This window comes from Rhinoraja longicauda, chromosome 5 (assembly GCF_053455715.1).
Source record: "Rhinoraja longicauda isolate Sanriku21f chromosome 5, sRhiLon1.1, whole genome shotgun sequence".
NCBI lineage: Eukaryota > Metazoa > Chordata > Chondrichthyes > Rajiformes > Arhynchobatidae > Rhinoraja > Rhinoraja longicauda.
The window spans coordinates 66,979,833-67,003,050 of record NC_135957.1 but is presented as its reverse complement, the minus strand read 5'-3'; the positions used below and the strand labels follow the sequence as shown (position 1 = coordinate 67,003,050).

General features: G+C 41.5%; 1 protein-coding gene across 2 annotated transcripts in view; it reads right to left on the bottom strand.

The window, feature by feature from the left end:
* Window positions 1-23,218, bottom strand: part of me1 (malic enzyme 1, NADP(+)-dependent, cytosolic) — a 325,940-nt gene that overhangs the window by 209,678 nt on the left and 93,044 nt on the right. For both annotated transcript variants that reach the window (XM_078399713.1, XM_078399714.1), the window contains exons 2-3: window positions 9,363-9,496; window positions 4,742-4,891 (exon numbers count right to left, since the gene is read on the bottom strand). In XM_078399713.1, coding sequence (XP_078255839.1) covers window positions 4,742-4,891; window positions 9,363-9,496 — 284 coding nt within the window. The remainder of the gene's footprint in view (window positions 1-4,741; window positions 4,892-9,362; window positions 9,497-23,218) is intronic.

Genomic DNA, 23,218 nt, shown 5'->3' with positions numbered 1-23,218 from the left:
ACTGAGTCATTTCAGGGCAGTTCACCTTCTTTTAGATCAATACCTGTATTATTGAAAGCTAAAGCTGTACAAGGTTACAAATTATAACCAAACCAAAACCTATTTAATTGCATACATTTTGAAAAATGAGTGTTGTAAACATAATGTTTACCATATTTGAGAGAGAAAAAAGTTTCAAATTAGCCTCAGCTGCACAGAGTGCAGGCCATAAAACAGTAGTGGGAAATGCTGGTCATGATTACTATTAAATCTGCAGAAAATTATTTTTCCAACAATACAGAATCCTTCATTTTCAGGCACGACAGCGCAGCAGAAAAAGGCCAGTTCATTGCATTTTCACACTCTGCACATCACTGGTAGAGTGATGACTGGTTCAGCTGACCTCCAAAGTTAAGATATTATTGATTCCTTGCAACCAAAAAATAAATCACCTGGAAATGAAACAGGTTTCCCAGGATGAGTAAAACTAAATGAAACCAAAGTAATCGAGTTTGAATGTGTACTTTTGACTCCAATAGTTATACAGCATGCACCGTTTAAGATGTAGTTGGACAAGAAAATCACATTGATTTTCAACTGAAAACTTAAACAGAATTATACATTACTCCAGAAGCACATGTTCTAAACCTTAATTGGATCATTCTCTGTACAATCAAAAGAATAAAAATGAAATGCTCCTTCGAATGTTTAAAAATTGAGCCGAAAAGTTGCAGAGAACTGCAGTGTAGAAAGAACGAAAATTCCTAACTGATATAGTCTACTGACCCGAGAAGGATTCTTCATTTAATATGCCCAAATTTGTACCATTGTAAAACTTGGGTATTGTCCAAATTTTACAATGTACAGTTATAAAGTTTCCAAACTATTCGGTAATTGGAATACAATTTTATAGAAAATTCTTCCTTTCAATGTTCTGCAACTGCTCTTTTACTAGCAATAAACTGGAAAAGCCACTGTAAAGTCAAGGAGGCAAGGATGATGCAGTGGTAATGCTGCTACTGCACAGTTTCAGCAGACCAGGTTTGATTCTAACAGCCATTGCTGTCTGCGTTCAGTGGGCACATTCTCCATGTAACCCCATTGGTTTCCGCTAGATGCTCCAGTTTCCTCCTACATCCAAAGACACGGCATGGTGACGCAGCGGTTGAGTTGCTGCCTTACAGCACCAGAGACCTGGGTAGGACCCTGACTACAGGTGCTTGTCTGTACCAAGTTTGTACGTTCTCTCCGTGTGATTTCTCCAGGATCTCATTTCCACCCACACTCCAAAGACGCACAGGTTTGTAAGCTATTTGGCTTGGAGAAAGTGTAACTTGTCCCTAGTGTGTGTAGGAGAGTGTTAGTGTGCGGGGATCGCTGGTCGGTGCGGACTCGGTTGGCCGAAGGGCCTATTTCCGCACTGTATCTCCAAACTAAATTAAGCTCTGTTATATTTATTGGCTGCTGTAAGTTGCCCCAATGTGGATTTGTGGCAGGAATTGGGAAGTTACAAAGTAGTTTAACAAAAAGGAACTGTTGATGCTTGTGAGAGAGGGGTAAAAAGGGATAATTGATTTAGACTAAGGATCCTGAGAAATAGCTGACTCGACCATGCTCGACTAAAAAAAGGGACCCTGAGAAATAACTGACCAGACAGTGCTCGGCTAGAGCAAAAAACCGCAAGAACAAATGGTGACAGTCCAAGGACAAGTGTGGCGCCCGAACAGGGACTTCCATCAATGCTGGACATATAAGGCTGGAGCATCTCTGGAAAAAATGAGTAGGTGACATTTCGGTTTGGGACCCTTCTTCAGTCTGATTCAGTTAACAGTACATGATTCAGCTTATATTTTAAATGCTACTCTGGTAGGTGTGTCAGAAACACAAACCGAGTCATTTCAGGACAGGTCACCTACTTTTAGATCAATACCTATATGATTGAAAGCTAAGGTTAATGATAACAAACCAAAACCTATTTAATTCTTCAGTCTGAAGAAGGGTCCCTGTTGTGATATTGCAAGAACTACTTTGTGTATCACATTGTGTGCCCGTGTATACAGGAGAACGATGTGTTCTTTGCGGGCACTCTGGTTCCAGGTGGCCGTGGAATAAACAGCCTGGATTTAAGCTCCAGCTTTCTAACCTTTTAAACACGTGTACTTGTGCCTCCCGTCCCCTCCCCCTTCCCAGATCTCCCTCTATCTTCCTGTCTCCACCTATATCCTTCCTTTGTCCCGCCCCCCTGACATCAATCTGAAGAAGGGTCTCGACCCGAAACGTCACCCATTCCTTCTCTCCCGAGATGCTGCCTGACCTGCTGAGTTACTCCAGCATTTTTTGAATAAATCGATTTGTACCAGCATCTGCAGTTATTTTCTTATATGTACTTGTGGTCAGTCCAGAGTCCTAACAAAGGTATAACAGATACCACGAAGTACAACATAGTGGCAGCGGTGGTATTCGAACCCACGCCATCGAAATGACTGGAGCCTAAATCCTCCACTGGAGAAACCAGGCTTTGGTCCCCACTGCGTCACTCCAGACAGCAACAGGACGGAGACCAAATATGTTGAGGAGGAACGTCCGGCAAATAATGCTGATGGAGATTATGTGACACGTTTAGGACGTGTCAGTAAGAAACCTGCACGTTACCGTTGATAATTGTTACTAGTGCAGAATTATGGTGTGTATAAAAAAACATTGGTGTTTAGAGTGTGTTTGTTAAATATATTTTTTAGTTTATATAAGACAAGGGGGATGTTGTGATATTGCAAGGACTACTTTGTGTATCACAAAGACTACTTTGTGTGCCCGTGTAGCAATATGTATATAGGAGAACGACGTGTTCTTTGCGGGCACTCTGGTTCCAGGTGGCCGTGGAATAAACAGCCTGGATTTAAGCTCCAGCTTTCTAACCTTTTAAACACGTGTACTTGTGGTCAGTCCAGAGTCCTAACAAAGGTATAACAGATACCGGACCACGAAGTACAACAGTCCCGACGCAAAAGGTCGCCTCCCCATTTTCTCTAGAGATGCTGCCTCACCCACTGAGTTACTCCAGCATTTTGTGTCTATCTTAGGAATTGGGACGTTGATGGACATGTGAGAAAATAAAAGTTGCAAGCAGGTAAATGAGGGAAATATGACTCATAGGAGTGCTAAGAGCAAGGTATCTGATGGGGTGAATAGCCTCCTTTGTCGCACGCAGCTACAAAGATGTCAGTGATTACAAAGGGTCATCAATGCCGATGTCCAAGCGTTCTGGATGCCATTCCTCACCAACCTCAGCAATACCATTCACAGCACCGGGAAATGTGTAATCGTCATAATTACAACCAACTTCAGGATATCTCTTTGGCATCTATCTCAAATGACAATTCTTTTTACTACAGTGATCAACAGCCAATTCAGCTCATAATTAATGATGGACAACATCTGCAATAAATCCCTGTGCGATCCACAATTGCAGAGCTAATTCCTCGATGGTGTGGAGTCCAATTTGGCCATCACATGTTAGGAAAATTAAAGAGTGCCCAATGAACTGACTGGCTCCCTCTCAAACTGCTACTGTAACAGAAATTGCAGAGCACAGAGGCATTGTCTGACAAAGTGCGGTTTTCAAAAAACAGACAACAGGAAAGGTAATTTCTTCAAAGCATATTTATATGCAATATTGTAGCTCATTTATATGTTCAAATAACACCAGGAGCATAGTTTGCAGATGTGCTGGGAGGTATCCTGTTCAGTATTCGTCTCTTTGCTACAACTCTGAAAGTACAAAAATTAAAACTTCCTATATGCTATGGTCAGAATAAAATTGATGCAAGGGACAAAGTTTAAGCACGTTGGGGTATTTGGATACCATAGGAATACTTTTACCTTGCTATAAGTTCATAAGTTACAGGAGCAGAATTAGGCCATTCGGCCCATCAATTCTACTCTGCCATTCAATGGCAGCTGATCCATCTTTCCCTCTCAACCCCATTCTCCAACCTTCTCCCTATATCCTCTGAGACCCGTGCTAATCAAGAATCTATCCAACTCTGCCATAAAAATATCCATTGACTTAGCCTCCACAGCCTTATGTGGCACATCACGCAGTGATGTTCCGAGCAAGATGCTGGTGCAAATACACTGCCCACTGTCTCAGTCAGTCTTTCTTCTGCCATGTGGCAAGAAATTGAGACGCAGTAGGGTTTGCCTTCAGGAGGAGAAATTGATGAATACAGCGGGGGGAAAAAAATGCATCTGTGGATTTTAGACTAACATATGGTGACCTGGAATGATTCAATAACATAAAATTCACCAGTCTCCTCTCCAACACACGATCCCTGCAAAGCATGTTTATGCCAGCATGCTTGTTCACTCAACCGTGTTTTCTGATCATTTTAGGCAGAGTGAAACAACGATTTAAATTTTCTACTGCACAATGAGTAGCATCCACTTAATACTAAAATGCATCTGCCTTTTATGTATGTATTCAACTCAATGATACTTATTGTCACATGTACCCAAGTGCAGTGAAATTCTTTGTTTCACATGCAACCCGGTAAAATCATACAGAAGACCTCACAAAGGCAGTACACAAAGAGTTGCCATGTTTCTAACACTGACATGTAGGTTAAATAATAAATAATCTATGTGATCAACACATATACAATTGTGAATCGCTATAATTGTGAATGACACATAAAAAGATAGACTTATGTTGGCATGGATTCACTGCAACACAAATCTGTTATAAAAGATACAGGTAATTTACCTTGGTCTGCGAAATGCAAGTCCATATTGTTGGCAAGCCAGGCCAACAGTAGGTGTGTAAACTATTGGCATGAATCTCTCAATATCCGATGTAAGTACCTTGTAGAAAAGCTTTTCATTTCGGTCTTGAAGGGCCATGAGAAAAATGTACCTTAAGCAAGAAAATGTGCAAAATTAAAATCAAAATCATAGCAAGTAATCAGACTGAAGAAGTGTCCCGACCCAGAACGTCACCTACATCCATGTGCTCCAGAGATGCTGCCTGACCCATTGAGTTACTCCAGTACTTTGTGTCTTTCCTTAGTAAACCAACATTTGCAATTTTTTGTTTCTTCATCATTTTAAATGCATTTAATTTGCATCTTTTGAGTGCAAAGCTTTTTTTAATAACACGGGGAGAAAGCAGCAAATGTTGGAAGTAAGCAGGTCAGACACTCTTTGGAAGGAGGTAGAATTCATGTATTAGAATTCAAAAACCTAGTACAAGATCACAAAGGGACATCAATCTGAAACTAAAACTGTTTCTCTTTCCACAACTGGTTCCTGATCTGCCATGCATTTCCATCATTTTCCGTATGTATGTCCGATTCCCGGCCTCTGTGGTTTCTGATTTTCTTACACGGCAATATTCTGCACTTCCATGTGATTGTGAAGTTAAAAATTCAGAATCAAATAGATTGCACACTTGTTTATCCTTTGTGTAAAATGTGTTTGTTCAAATTACCTATAAGTGTTATGTCTTTGCTAGATGCAACATTTTATCGGGTCCTGTTCATTTCTCATTTGTATTCAATGGAAATTTGCAATATTACAAAGCCCAGGAACCAGATAAGTTCAGTGCTCAATTTCTCATCTAGGCACAAATAGATCCTCTTGACTGAAATAGGAGTGAGAGAAACAGCCAGATGGATCTTCCATCGAAGGCAGTTTAAAAAAAAATCCATTCTGATGAGAACTCATTTACGTTAATTGTTAAAAATGCTGGAGACAGTTAGGTGGTCAGGGAACACTTATGGTCAAAGAATCAGAGCTGACTTTTTAAGTAATTGATTTCTTATTGGAGCTTTGACCCAACCAAGTGTTCACCATTGCAGTTTTTTTTGTTGCTTTTCTTTATCCAAAACATTAACTCTGTTGCTCTCTTCAGAAACACTGCCTAACTTGATGAGCATTTCCAGTATTTAAATTTATTTTTTACAAGTGGTTTCAAAATATCCAGCCATGTTTTTTTCCCCCCACATCGGATGGTGTGATGCTTCATTCCTGTAAATGGAAACTAACTACTGCTAAAGGATTTTCTCCCCCTTTTACTAAATTCAGTAGGCGCCCAATAGGATATGTTTGAAGTTGACATTGGAAATGAGCCAACTTGACCCATGCTTATCCAGCCATGAAATCTTAATCAAGGAGGGAGGAATCAAAGAGTGAGAGAATGTAAATCCAGTGCAGACATATTCCACCTCCTTTCCCCCCAATAGATATCCAAGTGTTGAAAATGAGCTCATCAAAACCTTTTAAACACAATAGCGCATGCTGAAAATTATTGTGCCAGACTGCAAATCTGAGATTTCGTTTTTTATCTGAGATGATCATTAAAGTCAGAGTAAAACACCATAGAAATATGCCAATGTCCATATTAACCTTTCTGTCCAAGTACATTAATCACATTTGCCTGCACCACCACTGTATCCTTCTATCTGTCGGCTATATAAATTTCTGTCAAAATGCCTCTTAAACGTTGTAACTGTATGGAATTCCACCACATCCTCCAGCAATGAGTTCCACTAACACTAAAAAAACCATCTCTCAGATCCCCTTTAAAATTTCTTTCTCTCACGCTAAAGCTATGCCTTTGTTATTGATACCCCTATCATGGGGGGGGGGGAGTGTTTGATTATCCACCCTACCTATGCCTTTTGTAAAGTTATGTACCGCAATCAGCACAGCCTACACAAAGGCTCTGCGGGGGAAGACCACAGTCTTGGGATCTTCTGCTGTTGTACATTGAGGGGCACAGTCCAGTGGGGACACCCCTCAAACAAGGGAAGGGATAAAACTTTGTTTAAAAGGTAGATGTGAACACTACCGAGAACATCGTTATTGACCGTATTATCACTGAGAATGTTTGAAAAATGTTTACAGCTTTTGTTTTGTATTAATTTTTATTCCAAACAAACGTGACTCAAAGGAAAACAAACGCACACTGCCTCATCACTCTCCATAACAAATATTTTACAGTCAAGGCGACATCGTGGTGAATCTGCACTCTCTCCAGTGCCAATGTAATATTGAGGCTCTATAAGGCTCTGGTCAGGCCGCATTTGGAATATTGAGAGCAATTTTGGGCACCATATCTGAGGAAGGATGTGTTGGCTCTGGAGAGGCTCCAGAGGAGGTTTCCACGAATGATCCCAGGAATGAGTGGGTGATATGATGAGCATTTGATGTCACTGGGCCTGTACTCACTGGAGTTTAGAAGGATGAGTGGAGACCTTATTGAAACTTCCCGAATAGTGAAAGGCTTGGATAGAGTAGATGTGGAGAGGACATTTCCAATAGTGGGAGAGTCTATGACCAGAGGTCATAGCCTCAAAATTAAAGAACATTCCTTTAGGAAGGAGATGAGGAGGAATTTCTTCAGTCAGAGGGTGTTGAATCTGTGGAATACTTTGCCACAGAAGGCTGTGGAGGCCGTCAATGGATATTTTTAGGCAGAGATAGATAGATTCTTGATTAGTAAGGGTGTCAAGGATTATGGGGAGAAGGCAGTAGAATGGGGGTTAGGAGAAAGAAATAGATCAGCTATGATTGAATGGCGGAGTAGACTTGATGGGCCGAATGGTCTAATTCTGCTCCTATCACTGATGACCATATAACCAATCTGTATAATTAACTTGTACAACCTTCTTTAAGCAGGAGGGAAAGATAGAACTGAATTCTGATCAGTTCAGCTTTCACGGAAGATAACCTTCATTCGATAAGTAAAACTCAAAATGCCAACTCCAACACACCAATTGTCCTTTGTTCTTGAATTTTGCAACAGATGGCCATCAATTCATCAATTTTGCTTTGCTTTTTTTTTTATTGGAGTGCACCGATTTGCTATTTTGCTCCAGTTGCTGAATTTATTGTTGCATCTTTCATTATCATGCATTCGCTGTACTCTGAGCTTCATGCGAGCAAGGAATTTCATTGCACCCTGTTGTTTCTGACAAAAGTCACCTATCTACGTTCTCCTGAGATGCTGCCTGACCTGCTGAGTTACTCCAGCATTTTTGTCTTTCTTTGGTACACCTGCATCTGCAGTTCCTTGTTATTCTATCTTTATTCTTTATCCCATCAACTCTTTATGCCACTGTTAGAATAGTTCTCTTTCAAACAACAACCTTTCAAACAGAAGGACATTGTGTAAAAAATTTGCATTTCTGGTATGTGTGTCAAAACAGCACATGTGTCACGAGCAGAGAGGAATTTGAGAGAACTACATTGTGTGGGCTAACAATTTAAGTCAATAGTATCACCCTGATTTATTTGCAAGATGGTTGAAAGGAAACCAGAAGTTTCCAGTTGCACGCACTCATGCCTAAACTTTGAAATGTCAGGTACAGATAATCTATACACAGCTGTTTTCATACTCCCTCCCCTTACATTCCATTCCTGTTTCATATCCACTGTTCAATTAGTTTCACAGCATCTGCATTCAAAGCTACATATTGTTTATTGAGATTCACAAATGCATATTTCCATTGCTTTTTTTTGGTTTTGGTTAATGGAGCATTTGGCAGTCATGATTTCGAGCAATGAGAACATCTGCATTTACATCCGTCTCTGAAGGATTCGCATTTTGTAATGAAATTCAATCTATTTAAATACCGTTCAATTAATGCCAAACACATTTTGCAAAAGCTCAACACATCTCATGGGTGCAGTACTTTTTTCTGCTACTTTGAAACACGAGAACATTGAAGGTAAAAGAGTGCAGCACAAGAACTGTCCCTCCGGCTCACATTGTCTGTGCCGAACATGATGCCAAGGCCATTTCTTAACTAACTGCACACAATCCATATCCCCCCATTCCTTGCATGTCCATATACCTATCCAGAAGTAAATGCCACTATCGTGCCTGCCTCAACTACCATCCCCAGTAGCACATTCCAGGTAGTTACCAGCCTCTGTGTAAAGTTTATATATTTTTTTAATCTTGCCCCTCTCACCTTAAAGCTATGCATTTTATTTTTCCATTCTGACTGTCTACCTTGTCTGTCCATCAGCCTCCCTTTAATCTCCAGTGTTCCAGAAAAAATAATCCAAGTCTGTCCAAACTCTCGCTGGAGCTAATATCCCCCAATCCAGGCATGATTATGGTAACATTTAGTCATTGGTATTTCTATCTTCACCACCAGTTTTTGCATGTGGTCTTCTTGCTATTTTTTTTTTCCATAATCAGCTAATTAAATAGCCTTTTAATATATTCTCAGTAAATTAAAGGACATTAAGACTAGAACAATATTCAGATGTTAGAACAATGTAGACAGCCCAGCTTAAAAAAACACAGATTGGCACTTCATTTTAGGCAAGGCATTCTTTCGAAAGCCAAATAGAATTTTTTTAATTCATCTTACCGATCAAGGTCATCTTTCCTCATTTCATAGTTCCTCAGCACTCGAAGGACCTGAACATCCTGGTTAAGAACACATGGAGGCAATAAGCCATGGATGCCCAATTGTAGCCTCTCCTCCAAAGTGAAGGCCATGCCCTGTAAGGAAAAACAAAAAGACAATACACTTTGAAATTATTACCTTTGCTATAAATATTAACTCTTCAATGCCAGCCGACAAAACTAATCAAAATTGGCAAAAGGGACTTGGGCAACACTGAAAGTCTAACAGTAGAAGGGACTTGGGCAACACTGAAAGTCTAACAGTAGAAGGGACTTGGGCAACACTGAAAGTCTAACAGTAGAAGGGACTTATCATATCATATCATATATATACAGCCGGAAACAGGCCTTTTCGGCCCACCAAGTCCGTGCCGCCCAGTGATCCCCGTACATTAACACTATCCTACACCCACTAGGGACAATTTTTACATTTACCCAGCCAATTAACCTACATACCTGTACGTCTTTGGAGTGTGGGAGGAAACCGAAGATCTCGGAGAAAACCCACGCAGGTCACGGGGAGAACGTACAAACTCCTTACAGTGCAGCACCCGTAGTCAGGATCGAACCTGAGTCTCCGGCGCTGCATTCGCTGTAAAGCAACAACTCTACCGCTGCGCTACCGTGCCGCCCAACGTTGGGCAACATTGAAAGTCTAACAGTAGAAGGGACTTGGGCAACACTGAAAGTCTAACAGTAGAAAACAAAGAACTGCAAAAAAAAGGTCACAATGTGCTGCAGTGACTCAGGAGCTCAGCCATCTTCTCTGGAGAATGTGGATAGGTATGTTTCGGGTTGGGCCCTTCTTCAAACTGATATATGAAGATGGGTCCCTGAAAGTCTGACAACTGAAAATCAATTTAATTTCAGGTTGGGCCTCTTGAATGCACGAAGTTACCCTTTGCGCCACAAGTTGTGGATGTGACCAACATTCACTAAACTGGAATGAAATGAACAGATGTACACGCCTTTTAGTGGTAATGGGGTCAGATGGGGAAAAAAGATAGCGAGTGGGATGGGAAGCGATGGAGATGACAACCTTTGATGAAACAAGTAAGCTAGGGGGGGAAGTCAGGCTAATTACTTACTTCCAAAAATTTGATTAAGTAGCATAAATTATCCAAAATATCATGTCCAAATGCACAGAATAAATCCATTAAAAAATATTGCAGTTTACTTTACAACGAATATGTTTCCGAAAGGGGGAGGTCAGGCGGGGATGGGGGGGATGCTGAGACATGACAAGGGTGGGGGTTGGTGTCAGAATGAGGCTAAACGCAAACTGGAGGAAAAGCACCTCATATTTTGCTTGGGAGCCTTGCATCCCCTCTCTCCCTCCCTCCCCCACCCTGGTCATCGTACTCATTTCACTGTCGTCCTGTTGAGTATCACTGTCTGTATCACTTGGTATCTCCTAGCCCACAGCCAACAATGGACCATTATGGGCTCCACCTTTCCTTGATCATCATTACTCATTGCATATCTTTCATTCAATTGTTCTATATCCCTCTTTCTCACCATCTATCTCTTGTTTCCCCTTTCCTCTAATTCTCAATCTGAAGAAGGGTCTAGACCCCAAACGTCACCTATTCCTTTTCTCCAGAGATGCTGCCTGACCTGCTTAGTTACTCCAGCTGTTTGTGTCCATCTTTTGCTTTCCTACAACTATCAGCTTCTTGAGCCAGCCCACACGACCCTCATCCTACCCTTAGCAACGGAACACTACGGACCACCCCTAGCGCTGTCCTCGGCTTGGGTTTCTTAAATGTATTTTTTGCACTTGTTTCCTCCTGCCCCCCCCCCCGCCCCCATAGTCTTTTTATTTTCACTATCTTGCAAAATATATGTGCGACTTATGTATAATTTATTTTTGCATGTGTAGTCTGAGATAATGTGTTTAATAACCCTGTTGCAAGGAGGTTTTGTTTGTACCTATACCTCACCATACCATTAAAACTTGATTGACTTGAAACAACCCTCCAGTCAAAATGTAAAAATATTACGTTTTGGCTCTGGTCACTGCATCAGTTTGAGATCCAACTTGCTATGCCCCTTCATATATCAAGGTCTTTCATCTCTCTGATCAGTTGGCCACCTGGCACCTTGTCAAACAACTCACACAAATCCATGTACTCTACAAGAAACATGCTAACTTCATCAACCTGCCTTTATGTTTCTGCCAAAAACCGAAATAAATGAGATATGACATCCTCAAACCAGTCCACGCTGACTCGCTAGATAAAATGCCATTGCAAAACATGGAAAATCCACTCAAAACCTGTCAGCGTTTTCCTGCTTTGGGATTATTAATATGCAATTATCAGTTCAGCACACTATGCAATAATTTCAGTGGCACGCAGAGTTGATGTTGATCAAAATTTAACGTGCCTGGCCATTCATCACAGTCATGGATATCCTTCATAGGATCTTCTAATAAATCATAATGGGAGGTAAATCTAAAAAGATAGAAGGACAGTGACCAAAATCATCTCCTGGTGGGCAATTGATTAATTTTCTAAATTGAAAGCAGCATAGTAGGTCTCCACATCACAAAGTAGATTCTAAATCACACAAATGCAAACAGTCTATCAAAAAATTATTAAAATGCTGGAAAACTAATGAAATACAAATTAAATAGTGAAGAGACTCAATATCAAGTTGTACTTTCAATAAACTAGAAACGTCCATGTAGAGGCAAATATTGTGTTTTTATTATTTGAAAGGAACATTGTGCTCAATTTTTTTTTCACTTGGAAAAACTCCCAAGGCAAAAGTTTAAAAGCTCATACAAGTGAATGGGCATGTACAGAATATGATGCTGATGAACTTAAGGAAAATAATATCGTCTCCCTGCACATTAAAAAGAATTCCTATTTATGTATCGTTTATTACATAACACTAACCCAAACAAAACAATCTCCAGTTGTATTTCTGATTTCCCTTCCAAAATGCATCCGCAGGGAACAGTTTATTAGCACCATGATGTGCTAGATTGCCAGTGGCTGCCAGCTCCCTGTACCTTCCTGGAAGGCAGCACTGGATTTAATTCACAATTTGCTTCCTCAACTCTGAACTATTTTAAACTAAGTCAGCCTTGAATGCTTCATCCCTTGACAAAAAAAGTGCAGAGAATTGACATTTATATCATTTCTCTGGACATTTTTTATGAATACCGTATATACAAAGACGAAGACAACGACCAAGCATGCAGGACAACCCAAGTTACTTCTCACATTTTCTGCCTTTACCTAACAGCAACCCAGATTTTCTATTCTATGACAGCTTTTCATTGTGACAATTGGATTACACATTGGCATCTGGAAGCAAGTACAGCTTACACTATGTGTGTAGACAGGAACTGCTGATACTGGTATATACCAAAGATATACTGCAGAGATGCTCCCTGACCCGCTGAGTTACTCCAGCGCTTTGTTTCTATCTATGACGTACACTAAACAGGCACTGGAAAGGGTTAGCAGCACAGCTTTCTAATATGGGAAGATAGTAGATATGCATGTTCAAGGGAAGAAAGTGGGGGGGGATATCTGTCCCACAACTCATAAAAATAGTCATCCTGACATTCTGAACTGCTTTTAACTCTACAGTGAGGACTGCAACACATGTTGTTTGACAAACCCTTCTTAACCTTGCCAATAGCATGGAAATTTGGCAGTCCACCCTTTACTGAATGCTACACGTTGACATCAATGGCTCACAGCTCATGCCGACCATGTGATTTCAATGATTCAAGGGTGGTTATCATGAAATCCTTTGGTGATGTATTTTTGGGGTTGGGAGTGGAGAGTGGGATTATGAGGTCAACTAGCCACATTACTCACCCTCTGCACAGTCCCAAACTGGCATGGGCTCGCTCCAAGTAATTAGGAGGGAGAACAAAATATAACATTTTTCAGACCTGCTGCTTTGAAAAGGTGGCATTGTGGCGCAGTAGTAGAGTTGCGGCCTAACAGCGCCAAAGATCTGGGTTCGATTCTAACTACGGGCGCTGTCTGTACAGAGTTTGTACATTCTCCCTGTGACCATGTGCTCCAGTTTCCTCCCACACTCCAAAGACATACAGGTTTGTAGGTTAATTGGCTTCAGTAAAATTGCAAATTGTCCCTTGTTTGAAGGGTAGTGCTAGTGTACGGGGCAATCGCTGGTCAGCTTAGACTCAGTGAACAGAAGGGCCAGCTTCTGCAACTGTATCTCTACACTTTACGTATTAGACGTTGAACTTTAAAGTCTAAAGTCATTCAAGACAAAATTGTCCTTCTTGATTGGGTTTGGAGTAAGTAGCCTACGTGAGTAACTGTGGTACATTTTCTACATGTACAATGTAGCCAAGGCCCACCTGCAATAACGAGATTGAAGGTCATATTGTGGTAGAGAAGGTGCCCATCCGGCAACCTGCTTTCTCTTAAAAGTATCAGACTATTACTTTTGCTGGAGCTCCATGGCAGGTAATCAAGGAAATACAAAATAGGTGCAGGAGGAGGCCATTCGGCCCTTCGAGCCAGCACCGCCATTCATTGTGATCATGGCTGATCGTACCCAATCAATAACCCGTGCCTGCCTTCTCCCCATATCCCTTGATTCCACTAACCCCTAGAGCTCTATCTAACTCTCTCTTAAATCCATCCAATGATTTGGCTTCCACTGCCCTCTGTGGCAGAGGATTCCACAAATTCATAACTCTCTGGGTGAAAAAGTTTCTTCTCACCTCAGTTTTAAATGGCCTCCCCTTTATTCTAAGACTGTGGCCCCTGGTTCTGGACTCGCCCAACATTGGGAACATTTTTCCTGCATCTAGCTTGTCCAATCCTTTTATAATTTTATAAGTTTCTACAAGATCCCCTCTCATCCTTCTAAACTAACCACTCCCTCTTCTCCCCACTCCCTACAGGCAAAAGGTCGCACACGTCCAGATTCAGGGACAGTTTCTTCCCAGCTTTTATCAGGCAATGAACCATCCTACCAACAACTGGAGAATAGTCCTGCTCTACCTCATTGGAGACCTTCGGACTACCTTTGATCGGACTTTTACTGGCTTTATCTTGCGCTAAACGTTATTCCCTTTACTCGTGTATCTGTACACTGGGAATGGCTCGATTGCAATTATGCCTTGTCTTTCCGCTGACTGGTTAGCATGCAACAAAAGCTTTTCATTGTACCTCGGTACACGTGACAAAGTAAACTCAACACAGGTGGAGCATTCCATCAACCTCCTAACTTCTGCCTCTCCCTGGAAAAGGCATTGAGCTGGTCAGCTATGAGTCGCTCACCATAGGATATCCAGCTTCCGAAGAGATCTTGTAGCTGCAGTATTTACGTGTAGGAAGGAACTTCAGATGCTGTTTTACACTGTAGACACAAAATGCTGGAGTAACTCAGTGGGACAGGCAGCATCTCTGAAAAGAAGGAATGGGTGACGTTTCGGGTCGGGTCTTCGGAGGGGGAGGGGGAGGACCTGCTGACTCTCTAACCACTGGCAACCATAATACTAGTTTACAAGAGCAATGCCATGCACAAAGACTGTCTAAAGCAGGCATAGTCTTCTGTGATCCAAAGATTGCATCAAATTAATTAAATATTACAGGTGGAAACAAGCCAAATGTTCATTTTAAATTTAGCTTCTTGTGCAAAAACTACAATTGAAACCACAACATTTTAAAAACCTGCACTTTTATGCAGCAGTGGATTTTGTCTCACAAACTGGAGCCATCATTTCCCCTGCTCTCAACATGTGGAAAATACATATTGAAAGTGGTTGTTGTCAGGCACAATTGAATGCAAAAGCACCACATCCCTCTGGAAACCACGCGTGCAAGCAGAAGTTTGCACTTAGTATGGATTCCAATTTAATCTCATATGGAAAAGTTCAGCAAATCCCCCAACCCAAGTGTGGAAATAAAAGTTAGTTTTGGAAGAATGTACCAAAATAAATTGCAGTAGGTGGTTCAACGAACACATCGTTTTTTAAAATATTAAACAAGCTGCAATTTGAGAGAAAATGTGTGTCAATAGTAATAAAATAAATCCTGGAAGAGTTCATTTCTAGGAACCAAAGCATCATTTTTTTTTTAAATCAAAAAGGAAATGTCACCTTCTTGCCTTGTTTCTGACCACTTTTGTACACTGAACCATTCACTTCATAAGGGCTTGTACAGGGAGGTGAATCAGAATAGGGAAATAAAAAAAGCGTAAGTGCTGGAGGCCGGACGGATCGGCGATGAGTGCCAGAGGTCAGACAAGGGCACGTCACCAGGAGAACAAAGAAGGACCCGGCAGGGGGGAGAGAGGGAAAGGTGCCATGAACAAAGAGGGACCATTGGGACTATATTGAACACTTTACATGGTGACTCTTTGCATACTTAGTGTATGGTATGCAAAACAAAGAATTTCACTGTAACATGTCACATGTGATAACAAAGTTTCATTTAAGTTTTTTTTTAAAGTGCCAGAAAATAGCAAGACACAAACCTTTAAAGAGTTACACTAGTGAGAGAGTCTAAAACGAGAGGTCGTAGCCTCAGAATTAACGGATGTTCTTTTTGGAAGGAGATGAGGAGAAATTTCTTTAGTCAGAGGGTGGCGAGTCTGTGGTATTCTTTGCCACAGAAGGCTGTGGAGGCCAAGTCAGTGGATTTTTTAAGGCAGAGATAGATAGATTCGTGATTAGTACAGGTGTCACAGGTTATGGGGAGAAGGCAGGAGAATGGGAGGGAGAGATAGATCAGCCATGATTGAATGGCGTACACAACCTGATGGGCCGAATGACCTCATTCTGCTCCTATCACATGACCTTATGACAAGAGAGCTACATCGAAGTCTGCTTTCTTCAGGAAATATCACCCCAGAGTATGCATCTGAAACAGATGGAGACTAAAACAAGCAGCCAACTTTTTGTGAACAAATATCCTCCAATTGCTCAGCTTGAAAAGAGCTTCACATTTGTTGCTGCATTACATTCCTTTCACAGCATGACATTTAAAACTTACCTTGTATAATATATCTGCTACTCTCACTGGGGTTTCATCAGAATCAAACACAGGCATATACTGTATATGTAGCAGTCTATCTAACCTATTTCTTCAAATCCTGACCAGCAAACTGGATTCAAGTTTAATTCACACAATTTCTGAGCAGTGCTCCAATTAAAAGGACAATTTACAGAGAATGTCATAATTTAATATTTTAGAAGTATACCATAGCCATTTCAAAGATAAATCACAAATTGATAGCCTTAAAATTACAGCATGGAAACAATAATCTCAGCCCAATTAGTCCATTCTATAAAAGTTGCATACTCTAGCCCAATGCCATATTTGCCTGCATTTGGCCGATGTCCCTCTAAACAAATGTTTTTTGAAACATCGTAATTTCTCATCTCCACCACTTCTTCAGACAGCTTGTTCTTCATATCCAACGCCCTCTGTGGAAAAAGTAGACCCTCGGGTTCTTTTAAATCTTTCTCCTCGACTTTAAAACCATGCCCTGTAGTTTTAGACTCTCCTACCAAGGGGAAATGATTGACCTTTCATCTTATCTATGTCCCTCGTGATATTATAAACCGCTATAAAGGTCAGTGCTCAGCCTCCTATGCTCCAAAGAAAACAGTTCTGGCTTACCCAATCTCTCTTGATAACTCAAGCCTTCCAGCTGTGCCAAGATCTTCATCGATATTTTATGCACCCTTTCTGGCTTCTTCGCATCCTTTCTATAGTAGGCAACCAGAACTCCACGCACTACTCCAAGTGACATGTGGTCCGTGACATGTTTTCTCCCAGGAGGATGGGTAGAATAATGTGAAATTTACCCAAGACTGTTTGTTCACAGTTTGTTCACTACCAAATGATTTTAAATCAATGCTAAAGGACTTAATTTATCATCATTTGTTGCAAATTATTACCATTTGTTACTGTTGATTGCGGCACAAGGAAGTCTACTGTACATAGTTAAGAAAGGGAAGTACAAAAGAAAGAGTAAGATAGATTCATACAACATGGAAACAGGCCCATTTGGCCCAACTAGACTCTGCCGATCAAGGTGTCCCATCTGAGCAAGTCCCATTTGCTTGCATTTGGCCCCTACCCCTCCAAATCACAAACCTCATTCCAAAATTTAACAATAGCACGGTGGCGCAACAGTAGAGTTGCTGCCTTACAGCGCCAGAGACCCGGGTTCGATCCTAACTTCAGGTGATTGTCTGTACATAGTTTGTACATTCTCCCCATGACCTGCGTGGGTTTTCTCTGAGATCTTCGGTTTCCTCCCACACTCCAAAGACGTACAGGTTTGTTGGTTAATTGGCTTGATATAAATGTAAATTGTCCCTAGTGTGTGTAGGATAGTGTTAGTGGACGGGGATTGTTGGTCGGTGCGCACTTGGTGGGCTGAAAGGCCTGTTTCCGTGCTGTATCTCTAAACTAAACTAAGATCTGAAGTTCACAGCGAAGTGAAATACAAAGGGCCATCCAGGCATATCCATCCAGCAGTCCCAACCTACAGCTGGTTGGCTGCAGAGGTTGGAAAAAAGTTGGAGTATAGAGTTGTGTGCGTGAATACACATGTGCAGAAGCAAAAGAGCAAGACACTAACTGCACTGTACTTAACAACTGAACTCAGAAGCCATTAGATTACTTTATGAGGAGTGATAAAAATCCATTCTATACCATTAATCATTCAACCATTCAAAGCCTCTTATCTACAGATAACAGCTTGGTTATCTTCAGGATGATGTGTGGTAGTAAACTACAAGTTGTTAACCATTTGATGATTTTAGCCAAAAGGTCTGAGACAACATCATCCAGAACATAGAGGACATTTTCCAGCATCGCTCATTGTGGACACAAGGTACATAAGCATGGATTAAGAGCCTAAGCATCTTCGGACATTATATGTTCAAAGCTTCAATGGGAAAAGAGGGAGAGAGAAAACAGGGAATTATAGACCAGTTAGCCTGACATCAGTAGTGGGGAAGATGCTTGAGTCGATTATTAAAGAAGTAATAGCAGTGACAGGATTGGTCAAAGTCAGCATGGATTTATGAAGGGGAAATCATGCTTGACTAATCTTTTGGAATTTTTTGAGGATGTAACAAGTAGAATGGATATGGGAGAGCCATTGGATGTGGTGTATCTGGACTTTTAAAAAGCCTTTGACAAGATCCCACATAAGAGATTAGTGTGCAAAATTAGAGCACATGATATTGGGGATAGGGCATTGACATGGATAGAGAGCTGGTTGACAGACAGGAAGCAAAGAGTAGGAATTAACGGGTCCTTTTCAGAATGGCAGGCAGTGACTAGTGGGGTGCCGCAAGGCTCAGCGCTGGGACCCGTTATTTACAATATACATTAATGATTGAGACGAAGGAATTAAATGTAACATCTCCAAGTTTGTGGGTGACACTAAGCTGGGTGGCAGTGTGAATTGTGATGAGGATGCTATGAGGCTGCAGGGTGACTTGGATAGGTTGGGTGAGTGGGTAGGTGCAGTATAATGTGGATCAATGTGAGGTTATCCACTTTGGTGGCAAGGACAAGAAGGCAGATTGTTATCGGAGTGGTGCCAGATTAGGAAAAGGGGAGGTGTAACGAGACCTGGGTGTCCTTGTACATCAGTCACTGAAAGTAAGCATGTAGGTACAGCAGGCAGTGAAGAAAGCCAATGGCATGTTGGCCTTCATAACGAGAGGACTTGAGTGTTGCAGCAAGGAGGTCGTACTGCAGTTGTACAGGGCCCTGGTAAGACCACACATGCAGTATTGTGTGCAATTTTGGTCTCCTAATTTGAGGAAGGACATTCTTGCTATTGAGGAAGTGCAGCGTAGGTTCACCATGTTAATTCCCGGGATGGCGGGACTGACATCTGATGAAAGAATGGATCAAGTCGCACATAACCATTAGAACATAGAAAACATAGAAAATAGGTGCAGGAGTAGGCCATTTAGCCCTATGAGCCAGCTCCGCCATTCAATATGATCATGGCTGATCATCCAGAATCAGTACCCTGTTCCTGCTTTCTCCCCATATCCCTTGATTCCATTAGCCCTAAGAGCTAAATCTAACTCTTGAAAACATCCAGTGAATTGGCCTCCACTGCAGAGAATTCCACAGATTCACAACTCTGAGTGAAAAAGTTTTTCCTCATCTCAGTCCTAAATGGCCTGCAACCTTATTCTTAAACTGTGAACCCTGGTTCTGGAACCCCCAACAAGGGGAACATTTTTCCTGCATCTAGCCTGTCCAATCACAAGAATTTTACATGGTTATATAAGATCTTCTCTCATCCTAAATTCCAGTGAACTACTCGATCCATTCTTTCATCATATGTCAGTCCCGCCATCCCGGGAATTAACATGGTGAACCTACGCTGCACTCCCTCAATAGCAAGAATGTCCTTCCTCAAATAAGGCTAGTCAAAAAACACAAAGTCACCAATCTCAAACCACTGACCAGAGAGTGGGATCATGCTTCAAAAATCACACACTCAATGAGTTTCTATTTTAGTCATTGAAATTCCTGCCCAAAGCCAAAAAAAAATAAACACAATTGCCCATAAATTGGATGATGCATTTCTGATATGCTACTTGCATTCTTGATATTGTATAAACATCGTCTTGTCTCGCCCACAAAAAGAATGCAAATCTGATCAAAAAATAAAAAGCACCGGACGTTTTTTAAAACTCAGATCTGTGCAGTTAGGCAGAACGTGCACCGTTTTACAAAATACAAGCCACCTTGGCAGGCAGGGACACAACATGTTGTGCACTGGTATCAAAAGGGAGTCAGCAGAAGGCGACAGGGCTGTGGAGATATATTCCATTCACCATTTTTTACCCCATTTATGTGCTCACTAACAATAGACAATAGGTGCAGGAGTAGACATTCGGCCCTTTGAGCCAGCACCACCATTCTATGTGATCATGGCTGATCATCCTCAATCAGTACCCCGTTCCTGCCCTCTCCCAACACTTTACACTTATGGAGGGGAGGAGATTGCACTGCAGGGATGCTGGAACACCCCACAAGATTGCATTGGGAGAGCGGAGATGGCAGCTAAGATGGCGGCATGGTAGCGCAGCGGTAGAGTTGCTGCTTTACAGCGAATGCAGCGCCGGAGACTCAGGTTCGATCCTGACTACGGGTGCTGCACTGTAAGGAGTTTGTACGTTCTCCCCGTGACCTGCGTGGGTTTTCTCCGAGATCTTCGTTTTCCTCCCACACTCCAAAGACGTACGGGTATGTAGGTTAATTGGCTGGGTAAATGTAAAATGTAAAAATTGTCCCTAGTGGGTGTAGGATAGTGTTAATGTACGGGGATCACTGGGCGGCACGGACTTGGAGGGCCGAAAAGGCCTGTTTCCGGCTGTATATATATGATATGATGATAGCGTCTGGCTGCAGTGACCATGCTCACACTGTGGAGTAATGTCGTCAGTAGTTTCAACATTTGAGCAGACATATCAAGATGAGATATGCAAAGGAGACACAAAATGCTGGAGTAACTCAGCGGGTCAGGTAGCATCTGTGGAGCAAAAAAAAGTGACGTTTCAGGTTAATACCCTTCTTCAGGCTCACTGAAGGTAGACACAAAATGCTGGAATAACACAGCGGGTCGGGCAGCATCTCTGGAGAAAAGGAATAGGTGATGTTTCGAGTCAACGCTTCAAAAGCTTCAGCACAATAATTTTTCATAAGGATCATTGCACAACCACCCAAACTGGACATTTGCCACAAATGAATCCTACACCACAATCTGCACATCGTGATCTACAAATGGATGTCAAGCAATCAAATATTAACATCTGGCAATTCTAACAATGTCTTTTACCTTCTCCATTTCAGCAATAGTTTCCAGGGTGGGGAGGACAGCATTGTGCCAAAGAGTTGTGTGCCACAGTCATACAGCATGGGAACAGGCCCTTCAGCCCTCATAGTTCACACTATCATCAAGCAATGATTTGCACTAATCTTACAACAATCCCATTTTATTTTCTCCCAACCAACCCCCACATCAGACAGGCGCGCGCACACACACACGCACACACGCCATTGGGGCTATATTGAATACTTTTGTGTCTTAATCGGTGTCCTATATGTGGCGACTCTTTGCATACTTGTATATTGTATGCAAAGCAAAGAATTTCACTGTACCTAAGGTACAGTGTCAATCAAATGTGTCAATAAAGTGTCAATCAAATCAATCAAACTTTCGTAATCGCCTGTAATAATAAAAGTTGCTACTGACAACTCGGGTGAAGTGATTGCACAATCAAATGCCCAGATTTGGAGGAGCATTGACTATAGACGAGGCGGGTCAGTGAAATGTCTACTTGCAGCGACATACTTTATCTTCAAACGCCAGATCTAGAGAAACTGCTTAATTGCGGCATTTTGCAAATAATTCAGAAAACATTCACAGGACCACAAGAAACAAACTTTACTTGAACCCACCACTGCAGCTCAATTAGTTATACCGAGTTAGATTTTTTTAAAATCAAATCCATAATAAATTATGAAGTGACATATTTCTATAAAATATAGAAGTTCTCCAGCTGCATTATCCTATGCATGGGCCACATAAAAGTTGCCCCTCAATAACAAATGAACAATCATTCTGGTTTAGGTTAAACCAGTTAGGTTAAAATATAAAAATTATAGTCCAGTTCCGACATTGCAAAGTTAAAGGTATATTGTTTCATGATCCTTTTTGCTATTCATTTTAAAATTCAAGTTTGTTCAAAATTCATATAAAATTGTATCAATGAAATTTCATTACCATAAATCACGAAAAGCTACCAGATACAGTATTTCTACGAAAACCGCCAAATGCGTTTCAAATCATCTTGCGACATTTACTAGGGATCAACAAAGATTCCCCCCTCCCTTAATCAATGAGAGTGGGCAAAATCTGGAAAATACTTAGTTAGATGAGATTCAAATAGATCAGGTAAATGCATGTCTTTTGCCCAGAGTAAGGGAATTGAGAATCAGAGGACATGGGTGTAACTCAAGTGGGGTAAGATTTAATAGGAACCCGAGGAGTAACTTTTTTTTTACCCAGAGGGTGGTGGGTGTATGGTACAAGGCAGTTGAGGCAAATACTATCCAAACGTTTGAGAAACATTTAGACAGGTACATGGAAAGGATAGATTTAGAAGGATTTGGGCCATACGCAGAAAGGTGGGAATAGTGTAGATGGGGCATGCTGGCGGGCGTGGGCAAGTTGGGCCAAACAGCCTGTTTTCACAATGTTGACTCTATGTCCTGAAACACCAAGACATAGGCGGCTTTGGGCTGAGTATTGGCAAATTATGTCCGTACCAGTTACTCCATTAGTACAAGGAGATCCTTCTTCCCTGTGGCGATCAAACTGTACAACTCCTCCCCCTTCTGTCATGGGCTGGACTGAGACTGACAATCTCACCCCACTCGCCAATCTCTGCACATCCCCAATCCTTTCCACTTGTCACTTTAATTTCACGTTTGGTGTATTTAGTGATTTTGCGGTTTTATGACTGTTGGCAGATCAATTTCCCTCCTCGGATAAATAAAGTTCTATCGTATCGTATCGTATCCACGATGGTCGTCACTAACATGGTGAGGACCCAATTCCATGCCCGAGGACTCTATGGTCTTAATTAATTTGCTCAATTGGTGGAGGTCCAAACTAGTTAGTGAAACCTTGCACAGAAAATCATAGAAATAAGTAGTCACATTGTCGGTAGGATCAGAAGAGAAAAGAATGTAGAGCCTCCATTTGGAAGTAAGAAACCTTTAGGGAAACTCTGATGAATAGAGGAAGTATTCT